This window comes from Centruroides sculpturatus, unplaced genomic scaffold, assembly GCF_000671375.1.
Source record: "Centruroides sculpturatus isolate CEXI.00-Female unplaced genomic scaffold, Cexi_2.0 scaffold1163, whole genome shotgun sequence".
Lineage (NCBI taxonomy): Eukaryota > Metazoa > Arthropoda > Arachnida > Scorpiones > Buthidae > Centruroides > Centruroides sculpturatus.
The window spans coordinates 45772-61509 of record NW_019385338.1 but is presented as its reverse complement, the minus strand read 5'-3'; the positions used below and the strand labels follow the sequence as shown (position 1 = coordinate 61509).

The following is a 15738-nucleotide window of genomic DNA, read 5'->3' as shown; positions in this document are numbered from 1 at the left end:
CTGCTATTATAGTTTTGCTCATTTTGTTGCTGAGCATCTAATATAGGTGTCAGAAGCCATGGTTCCATTGGATAGCCACTATCACCTATAAAAAGAAATAAAACAATTTTGATAAATGAATTTTGCCATACTTGAATATATATATATATATATTATATTTATTTATTTAAATTAAGCATTGATTAATAATTTAAAATAAATTATTTAAATATTTTTAAGTTTAAAAATTTTTATCACTTAGTCATTAATATAAATTTTTAAAAACTTTAAAACTTAATAATAATTAATTTCTATTTTTAAAGAGCGGTGGCGCTTTTAGATTAATTATCGATAATAAATGGGAAATTTTCGGAAAATTTTATTTAAATTTTATCAACATTTTTTTAAATATTATTATATAAAAACTGGAAAAAAAGTTTAAAAAAATAATTTAATGTAATAAATATTAATGATGAATTATTTATTTGTTATTATAAAAATACAGTATATTACTATAATGAGAAACGAGCAGCGAGCAACCATTTTGTATTTAAATAACTTATAAATGTTTGATTCTATAATATATATCTTTACTTTTTTTCTTACTGATCGGCATCCAATGATTGACCTTTTAACAGATGACATTTTGCAATAGCAACGTTCGATTGAAAATGCTGCCATTTACCTCAACCTAATGGAACTTGCCATTGATATATAGAAAAAAGAAAATCGCTGGAAAGTTACAATGCAAAGTTTTTCAAATTTTCCACTTTTTCTATCACTTTTTGATTGTTTTTTTATTTATTTTCAAAATGAAAACAAATGATTCTATTTACGAAGAGTAACGGTAGCAAACACCGTATCTTCGTTAAAATCCGTGCATTGGTTAACTCGAACAATCGAAGAAGATTCAAGAATGAATACAGAAAAAAATACATTTATTTAGAAATAATTAAATTAGTTCAAATAAAATTGAATTTAAAGCTGTTGTAATGACTATTAAAGTAAATTTTTATATAAATAGAAAAAAAATTACGATTAGTTAGTCCAAATTAACTCTTTTGTATCATTGGGATAGATCTCGATTCATTAAATTAATAGAAATTAATTAAATCTGAATTGCTCGCGACGTGCACGCTATTTTCTATCGGAACAAGATTTCACGTTAGCCAATATTTTCACTTATTAAAACTTTTTAATATATTTAACAAGCGATAAAAATGGAAAATACGTTTAAAAAAATTGTCATAGGGAAGAAAGTCCCTAAGCAACCGTTTCTTTCTCTAGAGTATATGTATCACTGCATTTGAGAGATCAAAACTGCAAGGAAAACCCAGTTACAGGTAAATCTTCGAGACAGTAAGCTCTGTTCTTGACTGCTTGTCTTATCCAATAGGGCAATTTATGGGAAAAGATAGAAAGTTTTTCTCTTTATCAAAGAAGATTTACTATACCGCAGAAAATAGTCCGAGAGATGCTTTTTCAATCAAAAGAATTGTTGTAACTGGGCAACGAATTGTTTTTATATGATAAAATACATTGAGAAGTTGACCAAAATTAATATTTAAAAGAAGCAATAACCTGAATATTCCATTAGATTTCTCTCTCATGGAAAGTGTTTACTGTCGTCAGTCTGTAATCTCGAGAATGGAGTTAGGTAGATGAAAGTCGAGACTAAGTATGGAAGGCTTGGGGGGCAGGAGGAACCGATTAACTGTATAATACTTAGAAAACTGTAAACTTTTCCTCCGAAAGGACTTAATGACCGGCACGACTTTATTACTAACAGAAAAGTATGATATACAGGGGCAAGGCATTACAGTACTAATTTGAGGTGGATAGCATACATTTTAAATTAAATAAATTAAAAATATGGGATTAAAAATTGCAACCGGCATTGTGACCATGTCACAATAAATAATTGCTCGTTGTACCTTGTTTTCGTTATGAAAAAAAGTAGTTTATATATAATGGTGTTTAACAGGAAAGAAATGTCTGTTAGTGACTATCTTTAGAAACACATAAATTATCTCCAAAAGTTCATTAAAATTGTTTTTAATAGTAACGCGATAAAATATTTAGAAAACAATTTTAGTATGTAATTTTTATACAGAATTTGAATGAAAATTAGTCAGTTACATTTAAATATTTTATGATATTTAAATAGAAAATAAAATTTTGATATTCATCATAAATTGTTAGTTTGTTTAAGAAATAATTATCGATAAAACTTTATAGATGGAGAAAATAATCGAAAAAATGCAGGAAGAACAAGCAGGTGTTCCTGTCAGAACTGTAAAAAGTTTCATGTCCAAAATTCCAAGTGTATTTACAGGTAAGTACTTTTTCAAACACGTTTGAAATATAACGCGCAACGCGTTAGGTACGCACGATTGTCAAAATTGATAAAACTTAATTAGCTGATTGAATTGATATCACTCTTAGTGCAGGAAAGTAATTATGTCATTTGAATTGTTAAACTACAGATTATATAATCCCACGGGAACAAAAGTATTTTCAGCAACCGAATGAATAGAAAGATTACAGTCATTGATTAAACCCACTCCACCCATTTCATATTTCCCAGTGTGTCAGATTAATAATTAAAATAACCAATGAAAAATTTAAAAATTTCTTTACTCGTAACTGGTCATGGAGTTCGCTTGTATTCAATAAAATAATTTATGTAAAATAACTATTTCTGTATAACTGTGTATAGGCTCAATAAAGCTATTCTATTGATTCATGTCTTATTATACTAACTACTTTTCTTTCTACTCCCTTCTTGAAAACGTGCTTTTCTAACAATAAACATGTCTCTCCGAATGAATTGACTAGTGCAGTTCTTCCCAAGCTTTTTTAGTTAATAACAGTTTCTCATCATACCAAAACATACGTGACATTATCCGAAAAACAAAATTCCTAATCCCCGAGGATATCAGTCTACTGGTTGAGATCTCTGAATAGAAATAGCATAAATAATATATTATTAGATTATTTTTGGGCATTTAATTGTATAATAGTTATTTTATAATAATCTCGAGTATTTTCTTAATATTAATTATATTAAACCTTTAGGATCTGTAAATTTGTAACCGATATATCGATTGACCCAATTAAATTGCTGAGCTTATAAAAATATTGTTTAACTGAGAAATAAATATATAATAATGGATTTTAAAGAAAATATATTTTAATTATGAGATAGGGAAACGTTTCAATAATGTTTTGAAAGTTTCTTGTCGACGTCGCATTGCATAAGGTATTGAAGAACATAGTTAGTGTTCCTTTTATTTACAAAGCAAATGTCAAACTAATAGAGCTGTTGGAATCAAAAGAGCTGAATTCTTTTGATCTCGAAATATTTTATTTGTTTTGTTGAATTCTCATTTTCTTTCTTTTTTCTTTATTCTTTTTTTTTCGAGTAAATCGATATTGTTAAATTTAAGAAAACTTTTACTGTGATATATGATCTGTTTTCGTTTGTAAATATATCAGAAAGTAGTATTAATTAATGTTGTGCAGTCGTGTTATATTATATATTCTATTTTCGTTGCTAAATTTAAGTATTCATGAAGTATTTTAATTTATTTCAAAAAAATTATAGGCCTAACGAAATAATTTTTCAATTTCTTGAAAGAAGCAAATTCCTTCGATTTTATTTAATTTTCCTCCACAGAAAAAGAATAGAAAAGACGATAGAATTACACCATATCGTATTCCCTGTTCTTTTGTCGTCTTTGAGTTTTCAAAAGAGATTTAAGTAAATCTCTGAAAATATCTAAAAAAATACTCCAACGAAATTTGTTGTTTTTAAAAAAGTTTACGTAATTTAATCACGATTAATAATCTTTTATGATTTATATTTAATTACATTTTTTATATTATTGTAAATTTTTAACAGATACAACGCTTGCTTCAAAATGCCGCATCTAACAACAAACTGTATTCGATGCTGGCTTCTTAACAAAAAATTCTCAGGAACGAGATGGGTTAATATCGATCTAGACCACCCTCACATTTAAGAATGGACCACTCTCGGAATAACTTAGCCTTTGGAGACGGCACGCAAAACTTTGAAGATTCCAGGATGTCGCATTGTCACTCGTCTATGTTACTTAATGTTGCGTAACATCCGTTTCGCCTATCGCTCTGATTAAATGATAAAACACGATAACACGCCATTCGCCTTATCACCGAAAGGTCATCAGATCGGTTAATTCGATAAAGAAGTATTAATTCTTTTGGCATAGCAAAATAAATGTTATTCAAACCTTCACTAGCCACTAAATAATTCATTTGACCGCGTCGATACTAATCTGATTTGTAAACCGTACTAATCAATTTTGCAAAACCATTCTCGTCTATAATAATTCGGTGATGCGTATAAATTAGTTTTGGCTACATTCTGTATTTTATACTACTAAGAAACTATGGCAGCTGCTTTATTTGGCGCCTTAAATAGTAAAGTATAGCAGCTTTTCGGTATAATTGAATGTAGAAAGCCGAATTCTGGCTATGATTCGAAATTCTATCGTTCTATATCGATAATAACCTTGGCATGACCCAATATAAGGGTGGTACACTATCGATTGAATATGTTGGGAAGTTATTAGCACCACTTCCTCTAGTTATGAAGAACTATCTATCATTCGAGCAGACCTCAGAAATGAGAACACCTGTTGCATAACAGTCTCATAAAATATAATCGACAGTAAAATCTGATTTTTTCTAATCAGTAATTTTAACTTTGAGAAGAAAAATTCAATGATAGAGAAAGAAAAGAGAAAGATACTTCCTAATTAAGCGAGGATTACAAGTTAAGATTTGATCGAGTAGAATCTAAACCGCTTAAGAAGAACAAAATAGGAACAATCAGTAAGTCGGAAAGGAATCGCAAAGATTTATCCTGCCGTATATCTTCTTTAACTCGCGAATAATTATATATCAATGTTAGTTTTTGCTCTTATTTATTATTAGACAGTTAATTTTTTGATTTTAGAAATGGGTCGATTTCTTAATTTCATTAATTTCTAAATACAGTGCATACAGACCTATAAACCTAAAGAAATACCAAATAAAAAGAAAACAACGTGGCTACAAATGAAGTTGGCTTACTGGATATCATATTACATAAACTATTTTTAGTTATAATAAAAAAAAAACGAAAAACTTATGAGATATCTAATGTACAGTCATAACTCAGATAGGGAATAGAAATGTCAAACGGATATAAAATATAATCGCATTCGAAGATTTTTCCGGCGAAGTTCTGTGCGATTTTCTACTTGTTGACTGAATATAAAATAAATTTTTTCCCGGTACTGAATGTATATTTTTCATATAAACAATTTGTAGGAAGGAAATTATAAACTTAAGGATCTATTTGTTTTAGAGGTTCGCTTAATTAAATAAATACAAGCATCGGCATTAAATCTTTTGTTGTTTTACTATATAAAAAACATAAAAATTTTAGTTTCAGCATTTATTTTTTATATAAATTTAAAATTCTATTATATTATCATAAATTATTTCAAAATAGTCAAATTATTAATGAAATTATTAATTTTTTTTAATTCACATGTTTAAAAAATTTCAGTCAATTCTTCCGATCTCTATGGCACAAGACTTGAAATTAAATTCTTATAACGGAAATTTCGGTCATCCGAAATTGTATTAATTATAAAACAAAATTTGTCATCATTTATTACACAAGAACTTATTACTTGAAATAATATATTATTAACGTTTAAAAATATTTTCTACTTCTAACCGCAAGATATCGCCTAGAAAGACTGCAGACGAAATATTTATTTTGGCGACTAAGATTCTTTTATTTCTTTTCCATCTTAAAATAATAAACTAATACTCATAAATAATTCATAAATAGAATTTTAAGGAAATCGGATTAAATTTTTACAGTTTTAAGAATATTATTTTCCAGGTTCTGATTTAATTCTTTGGATGATGAGGAACATAGACATCGATGATCAAGGTAGAAATAAAAAAATATATATACAGTATTTATAAACATTTGGTAAATTTAATAAATTTGTAAACCGAATTATTATTATTATTATTACAATTTTATTTTAAATAGCAAAAATAATATTTAATTAATTTTATTTGTATTTTGTTTAGTTGAAGCCCTTCATTTGGCTCATTTAATGGCGGCACACGGTTATTTTTTTCCTATCGAAGACCACGTTTTGACGGTTAAGGCTGATGGAACTTTTTATAGGTTTCAGGTATAATGCCATTAATTTTACTTTTTTTTTTTTTTAAATTTATTTGTAATTAATTTCGATATCGATTTTCTAATAAAATTTAAAATATTATTTTTTTCCATTACTATTACTGTACTTTCGGCATTTAAGGAATGCCATAATTTAAAAAAAATTTTTTTTAATTTTTAACGATCTACATTAGCAAAAACAGTCGGGTAAATTGGGTTCAATGTTATTAAAACACAAAACATTTGGCGTTTTGCCATTAGTTACCAGACTATTAAATTCTAGTAAATATAATTTTAAATCCACTTTCAGAGATTTGAATAAATATTGATAAAATTTAACGTCCTTTAAAAAATTTAATTATTAAAAAAATTCTTAAATTCACATTTATATGATATTATTATGTCGCGGCGATTAAAATAATCGTGAGAATAAACAAATGTCGCGCTTCTTCTTCAACTTTTTTTAAAATACACGTTAAATTAAATTGTTAGGAAACCAACTGGAGTTCTTAGGGTATTTTTGATTAGAAATATTTAATAATTTTTTTTTTGCAATCGGCATTTAACAGCAGCGCGCACATATATAGAGAATTATCGTTGTCAATGTGGAATGATTGATGATGATTTATCATCTTCCTAGTATGAAACTGATAACATTCATATAGATACCGATACCTTTATGTAGACAATAAAGTTCAGATTTGGAATCATCCATTGTCTTTGTAATTAACTGATGCATCGACATTCTTAAGATGATCACGGATACAAATAAAACATATATATGTATAAATATATAAATTCATAAATATATTAGACGTAATATCATATAAATTCATAAATATATACAAGATTACGAAATTGAAGCAAAGGAAAAAAAATTAAATATATATATATATATTTATTTATTTTTGAAGTTATTCTTAGTAGTTGATGATTTAGATTTAAGTTTAGATTTTTCTTATTTTACTTTCCCACTATTACATAACAGAGGGAAAGTATGATGATCAATCAAAAAATGACTCCCCAAGATTTTTACATTTTTGTACTTTGATCTTGGAATGACAAAATGCAAAAGAATCTAGGGGCTTTTGTCCTGTATATATGAGGAGCATGATATTTTTTTGCCCATTTTGATGCTTAATAATTCCTTTTGTCGAATTTATGAAATTTTGCAGGGAAGTTTATGTATTATGGGGAAATACTTTTAGAAATTTTCACAAAAAACAGACCATTGATTCAGGGGAGATGGCCCCACCCCTTAATATCTCTCAAAGCTTCCAAGTTATGAAATTGTTTTTTTCTTGTACAGATTTTTATTTTACCAAAAAATTAAATATATTTGCTTAAAAAAAATTTTCTAAAATCACCTGATTTCCCAATATTAATATTATTTGATGTTTATTACTTTTGATAGAATGAATCAATTGAATTCTCACTTTTCAATATGTTAATATAGTTTTAAGAAATTGATATTGGAATTTACCCAACATCCAACTAGGTCAGGGGTAAAAATACATTTTTTTGTTTTTTTTTTACATGAAATTCTTTGAATTTGTTTTGTTAATGATAATTTTCATTGAAATTAAACTGAAATATCTAAAGGTAATTGTAACAGTTATTAGGAATGAAAACAAATAATGCTGGGAAAGTTCAACAATGTTGCCAGCTTTTTTTTACTCAAATTTATTAGACTATTTACAGATTTTATTGAACATATTCTATGAGTACTTTACTAACAAATTGCTTAATTATGGTGTGGGATTGTATATTTCAATGCTATCAGATTGGATTACACTAAATTTTTTAAGATGCTTCGTAAATCTAAATTAAAATGAAGATATTTGTGATTTATTATTATTGAAGAAAAAGTTAGTCTAAAGCGAAATGATTGCTTGATTATATCAGGCTATATTAATGCTATTATTAATAATTAAAAGTTAAGTAACTTGACTTAGAGATAGGTATTAGATGACATCTCTTGATAAATTTAATAATTATAATTAAATTAATATTTTCATAATTAATTCAAAAGGTCCTGGAGTAAAGAATTGGCCTGAAGTGGAACTTGAATATGCAACTCTTACATATTGTGTGGTCTTGTTGCCAGTTACATCAGCCAAGACTTCTATCTGGGCCGTGTTTAGTAACGCAGAATTCTTGCTAAGTCTAGTTATGCTGCAATGCTGAACTCGTTTCTAACTACTGCTTGACTTCTTCCACCACTAGCTTCTTTTATGTATTCTTAGCTCCACCCACTAAGTCACTCAGAATTCTAACTTAGGTGTTATGCGTTACTGAACACGGCCTGATCTTTGCTTCCAGAACTATTTAAATATAACCATAGTGGTTACTCAATGCCGACTGAAGATGACNTTTATTTATTTATTTTTGAGCAAGATCGCATTTAAATAAATCAATAACTCTTTCCGTTAGATTCAATTTAAATCGAAAGATTTACTTTTTATTGATTATTTACATTTAGAAATGGAGAAAAGTCGAATGAAACTGTATATATAAGAATTTATATTTTTATCTCATTATTTATAATACTTAGAAATCAGCATTTATCAAACCTCGGGGATTTTATTCCTGCTAGATTTTAAAGCAAATTGATTAAATACCAAAAAAAAAAAAAGTTCGTAGAAGTCAATCCTTGCCTGAAGTGTTCCTGTCTAGAATGACTTTTTAATATAAAGGAACACGTTTACACGTTTACCTTAGCGCGATTCAACATAATTAAAGGAATTTTTATGACAATAGACCGACAATAGAACATATCGTATACCTATAATTAACATTATTATACATATATTTTACTTTATATATTTTCATAAACGTGTACACAGAGTTAGAAGATTTATTACACGACCTCTCGAGTTTTAGAAGGATATTTAGATAAGCTGACAGGTATCCAAACAAACTTATAATAAATAACAAAGTGTGCTTTATAAGTCAAATAATTCATTAACCTCTATTAAATTCTCATTTGGCCTAAAAACTAAAGTAATTAATTTATTAACGTTTAATTAATGATTCTGTTTATATAAAAACAAAATAATTTCAGGTAATATTTTACACGCATACTTTTAATGCCAAATTTTTATAAATTTATATAAAATTCTGTAAACACTTTATAACCCCAGTTTTTACGACTGTTATACATGTATGTTGTATTTAACTGCCTTTTTTTGTTAGTCATATATGTATTATATTATAGTTAAAACTGTATTCCGGGAACGTGATCTAATTTCTGGCACTGATACTATGGAAAATTAAAGCTCTATTTACGATGGCTCGCTTAATGACTTTCCAGGAACTAATAGTAAAACCAATGGTTTACTTGTATGCAATCTATAGAATTTCTTTAGTTGGAAAACAGCAAAGTTTTCTTACTAAATCCTATAGTTTCAAAATTAATCCGACATAGATCTATAGCACTAAAGTTAAGTGTTACGATCTAACCATTTGCTTCTTTTATTTTATATTTCATCCTCTCGAATAACCAGAAAGCTATGGAATTAATGTATTTACCAAATCATTAAAATGATATTGTCTGAATAACAATGGCTTAAACCATTCTCATAAAAATGTGGAATATTTTATTTGAAGAANCAGGTAATATTTTACACGCATACTTTTAATGCCAAATTTTTATAAATTTATATAAAATTCTGTAAACACTTTATAACCCCAGTTTTTACGACTGTTATACATGTATGTTGTATTTAACTGCCTTTTTTTGTTAGTCATATATGTATTATATTATAGTTAAAACTGTATTCCGGGAACGTGATCTAATTTCTGGCACTGATACTATGGAAAATTAAAGCTCTATTTACGATGGCTCGCTTAATGACTTTCCAGGAACTAATAGTAAAACCAATGGTTTACTTGTATGCAATCTATAGAATTTCTTTAGTTGGAAAACAGCAAAGTTTTCTTACTAAATCCTATAGTTTCAAAATTAATCCGACATAGATCTATAGCACTAAAGTTAAGTGTTACGATCTAACCATTTGCTTCTTTTATTTTATATTTCATCCTCTCGAATAACCAGAAAGCTATGGAATTAATGTATTTACCAAATCATTAAAATGATATTGTCTGAATAACAATGGCTTAAACCATTCTCATAAAAATGTGGAATATTGAAGAATTTATTATATAAACTTCACTAGATGAAAAATTAAATAAAAGTAAATCATTTTTTTCTCATCTAAAATTTAATAAAAGAAAAAGTACCAATAAATTATAAGCTATCATGAGCAATAATTATAATAAATTATAAATTTAAATTATATATTTTTAAAATATTTAAAAATAACTAATTAAGAATTTAAGTATCAATATTTATACAGTATAATCATTTTACTTTAATTCTTAAGAATGAATGTTTTAACGAAATAAAAACTTCAATATTTTATTTCTCTTGCTGAATGAAATAAATAATTTGAATTCCGGAAAGTAATTTATTGCAAATTTAATTTTTATTTATAAGAAAGAAAGAATATTATATATATATATTTAATTCTCCATTCTGTAAATTCGTTTTCGTTTATTTATTTATAAGTTGTATCTTTATCTTTTGTAATTTTCGTGAAATTCTTCATAGTTTATAAAGGAAATTCGTGACTAAATCAAAACTTTAAATTGATTTTACAGAATACATAAATAGGAAATAGTAGAGTAATAATAGTAGTAAGAGTAGAGTAAAATACAACTTTTCATAGTCGTGATGCAAAAATAAAGCTGAGAAAATGTAATTATATATAACTTCTTTCGAACAGAAATATTTTAGTAATAATTTTAAAGTTTATATTTTCTACTTGGCTAAAATTTATACATTTTAAAACTTTTTAATTTATTAATAAAATAATATAAATATATAATATCTTTAATACATATTCCGCATTTTAATTTTCCTAAAATATTCCTTATTTATTTTATATTTCATAGAAAAATTTTTTGTTTTACTTGTAAACTGTTTCAGAATTTATATATTTAAGCTTTAATTAGAATAATTTTATAATATAAACATATATTTTCTTTATAGACTCCTTACTTTTGGCCGTCCAATTGCTGGGAACCAGAAAATACGGATTATGGTATATAAAATCTCATTAGTTTCATATATTTCAACTAAACAGAAAATAAATTTTTATAAAATAGAAAATACCTTGTTATAAATCATTAAAATATTATTTATTTCTTAAAAATGTTATTTAAATAAATATTTGGATGAACAAGAAAAGTAATTTATTTGTTTATTGGGTCAATGGTCGTTTAAGTGATAAAATATTTAAATGTAGAAATGAAGGATTTGCATTTATTATTATTATTATTATTATGTTTTTTAGCTGTATATTTATGTAAACGTACAATGCAAAATAAAACAAGACTAGAATTAGCGGATTACGAAGCAGAAAATTTAGCAAGATTGCAAAAAATGTTTTCAAGAAAATGGGAATTCATTTTCATGCAAGCAGAAGCGCAAGCCAAGTAAGAATCAACAAAAGTATATAAGTTAATTCTTATTTAAAATATTATTATCCATAAATAAAGCAATTCTAATTTTTTTAAACTCTTTCCGCCCTGTGGACATTAAGAGGGCCTCTTGTAGCAAGTCCATTATGGGTTCGGCCGAGTGTTGAAAGACAGGGGTCGACATATCCGGTCGGACCACCTCCCGAAAAATTCATTGGGATTTTTCGACCCGTCCGGATGTGATCCCGGGTCCCCATCGGCCGTCTAAGCAACTCGTATTAATATCTTATATAATGGTGTTTAACAGGAAAGAAATGTCTGTTAGTGACTATCTTTAGAAACACATAAATTATCTCCAAAAGTTCATTAAAATTGTTTTTAANTATTTACGAAGCAATTGTAACATTTGTATATAATAATAATTAATTCTTATTACTGTATAGAATACATTGAATTAAATATTACTCGTAATATTTAAAAATTTATTTGAAAAACGAGTTAAAAATTATTTTTTAAATGTTTATAACATAAGTTGAAATGTATAGAAGGTATCCAAATTTCAACTTTTGGCGATTTAAAATTGATTCAAGTGAATTAATTTACTTCAGATGAATAAAATAAATTTACCGTGATGAGTCCAACGCCACCTCATTTTCTTTTCTTTTTTAATCCTTCGCTTTTATTTAATTAGCTTCGTTTAGTTTTTTTTTTGTCTTTTTAATAATGGATATAGAGACTGAAAATGTCTAAAATGTTTTATAATAGAGTAGACAAGAAGAGAGATAAATTGGAAAGGAAAGTCTTAGATAGTCAAGAGAGGGCGTTTTGGGATGTACATAGACCCGTTGTAAGTTATAATTTAACTCTCTCGAATCATTTTTATTTTTTTTCTTATATTAAAAAAGAATGTTACAGAAAATTAAAGCTGATAATACTTAATAGTATGCTATATTAAATAATTAAATTTTCCGACAGCCTGGTTGTGTAAATACTACCGAAATTGATATTAAAAAGGCCTGCAGAATCAATAAACCCATTAAAAGTTACAAGGTTAGTTTCCCTTCAGATTTAATAACATTTGCTTCCTCTGATTTACCATAAATTACAAGAGATATTAGAATAAAGAGAAAAGAGACTTTTTTAAAATTCAATTTCTAATGATAAATTTAATTATAACAAGAAAAATAATAGATCAAAAAACCTGAAAAAAAATAATAAATGTTTAAAGGTAGCTCAACTGAAATTAATTATGGCTTGTAGTCATAATTTTCTTTTTTTTTCCTTATTATTATTATTTTAAAAATCATTAATCATGTAATAGAAATGAAAACTGTACTTTCAAATATTTATTGATGAAAGTATCATTAATTTTTTTAAATATACATTTTATTTATTTTTAAATTTTTATTTCTAGCATATGCAATGCTCTGTATCTGGAGGAAGAATAAGTCCTAGTGTTTCGGAGACTGATCTATCTACATCAGCTGAAGTATTAAAAAAAGAGGTATTTGTTTTTAGTACTTATAAATACTATGTATAAATTATAGGTAAACAATATATTTCTAGTTGTATTATTTCAGTTATTTTTCTCATAATCTAAAAATAACTGAAATAATACAACTAGAAATATATTAAGTTTTTAAAAACAATGAAATTTAACTAATATTACAACAGTGGTATATTATAATTTTCATATAAATTATACATTAATTATAAAAAATTGTTGTGTAATAATCATTTAGATTCAAAAATCTTAATTTAAAAAAAATACAATAATTGGCATTATATTTCAAGAAATAGTCATAAATTTTATTTTCATGGTTATTACTGATTGTATCAGTTATAAAAAGTATTCTAGTATCAAAAGTACTTCTATTTTTAAGAATTGGATCCAAAATTATTCAACAAATAACTGTCTCGATAATCTACTTTGATTTATATTCTTCATTTTTGCCAAATTTAATTTTGTAAGGTTTAGTACAATACAGTGTACCTATTTTTATTATTTATAAAGAATGCTATCTTATTTATTTTTAATTTAAAATGTATAATTATGAATTAAATATTTTTAATTCTTTTCCTAAAGTCAAAAATTTATTCTAAGGAACACAGAAAATTTAAAATAAACAGTTACCCTTTAAGTTATTCAGAAAATAGTCTATAAAGATTACATTTCTTATTTTTTTAAGTCTATACAGTATGTTAATATTTGAAGATTTTGTAAGAAGAATATTTGAAAATTTAGATTTATAAGAAAAAGGTTGGAGAAAATTTCATTTTTCTTATACATTTTCAATTATTGAAACCATATTAAAATCATGACATAAAAAAACAAATTGTAATTTTGATACCTTTACGAAACAATTTGACTGCATAAATAGGCATTTGAAGAGAACAAAGTGCAAGAATAAATAATTAAAAGTTTCATTCATTAAGTTATAAAATTTAAAATGTACCGTTTTCATTAATTCTCTTAATTAAATATTTGCATAACACAGACAAAATCATGCATATGAATGGTTCGTGTATATTTTCTAGAAAACCGATTACATTTATTTCTAAATTTTCTCCGATTAATTTGTTTACAAATATGCATTATCATCTTAGTTTTAATAATACAATGTTAAAATCTTTGAAACTCAAGGGACACACACAAATTAAATTACTTTTAACAAAATGTATTCAGAATTATTTACGAAGCAATTGTAACATTTGTATATAATAATAATTAATTCTTATTACTGTATAGAATACATTGAATTAAATATTACTCGTAATATTTAAAAATTTATTTGAAAAACGAGTTAAAAATTATTTTTTAAATGTTTATAACATAAGTTGAAATGTATAGAAGGTATCCAAATTTCAACTTTTGGCGATTTAAAATTGATTCAAGTGAATTAATTTACTTCAGATGAATAAAATAAAATATTAATCTAAAAGTAAAGCTTTCGTTTCTATTGATTGTTGTAATAAAATCCTTTAACAATTGGTAACATATAAGCTACAGTTTTCTACTAAAAAATCCAAGAGTTAATCTTAATATTCCTACTTTATAATAGTTTTCTTTAGTTTAATCTCGTTACAAGTTATGGGAGCAGACTTATTGGTCTCAAGAGGCTAAAATTCAAAACAGCGTCATCACTTAATTATTTGCCGAGGGACGTAATAAAAACAGTTTTTCTATTTAAAGTTTCATTGATTTACATTAAAATAATTATATAAATTAATTTATTTCAATTCGATTGTATTAACTGAATAAATATAATATCAGGATTTACTAATTAGGATTTACTTTATTTTAATCTTAATAATTAGTAATAGAATTCATTAATATTGTAACATAAATAATTACAAATAATATAATTCTGTTTTATTTTAATATAAAACAATCCAATTTTTTATTCTTTAATATTTCGAGTAAATTCTCATATTAATAAATTCGAATTATGAGTTCATATTTTTTGTATATTATTAATAATAAATATGCTAGATAAAAAATACAGTAACAAGTGATTAATTAAATTTCTGGGTCAGAATAGCAATAAGTTAAACTTCAAAGACAAAATATTGTTCTTAATATTATTATTTTCTGTTTTTCGTAAACAATTTACACTCTCGGAAGTATGACAAATAAATTATTTTTTCAATGTTAATACTTTATAGAAGTGTAAAACAAAGAATTCTTTGTTTTTTATCTGGCTGAAAAACTATATAAAAGTGATTTTTGTTGTTAAAAAGAACCACACCTTTTCATTCGATAAGCGCTAAGTGAGTGTCGGACAACGAGAGAAGAAATATAAGGTCTAAGCAAGAATCGATTTCTGGTAGTGAGCAAGAGACAACACCACTTGGCCATCTGGCCCGCTTCTCTTACATTGCTATGATCAATAAGATTAATTCAGAATAACGTCCGACCAGAAATACGAATGACGATCACAGATACATCAGCTGAGGTTTCACGTTGAATATTTATTGCAGTCAATTGATATTAATTTTACTTAGATACGTAGTATAAATTTAATATAATCTATTCAAGT

At 25.8% G+C, this 15738-nt stretch overlaps 1 protein-coding gene across 5 annotated transcripts in view; it reads left to right on the top strand.

The window, feature by feature from the left end:
* Positions 1–15738, top strand: part of LOC111637825 (regulator of G-protein signaling 7-like) — a 54272-nt gene that overhangs the window by 21048 nt on the left and 17486 nt on the right. For 2 of the 5 annotated variants that reach the window (XM_023383399.1, XM_023383398.1), the window contains exons 2-9: positions 2218–2314; positions 5924–5974; positions 6121–6227; positions 11268–11319; positions 11572–11713; positions 12464–12545; positions 12674–12748; positions 13113–13202. In XM_023383399.1, coding sequence (XP_023239167.1) covers positions 2218–2314; positions 5924–5974; positions 6121–6227; positions 11268–11319; positions 11572–11713; positions 12464–12545; positions 12674–12748; positions 13113–13202 — 696 coding nt within the window. The other 3 variants (XM_023383401.1, XM_023383400.1, XM_023383402.1) reach the window with 3 other exon arrangements.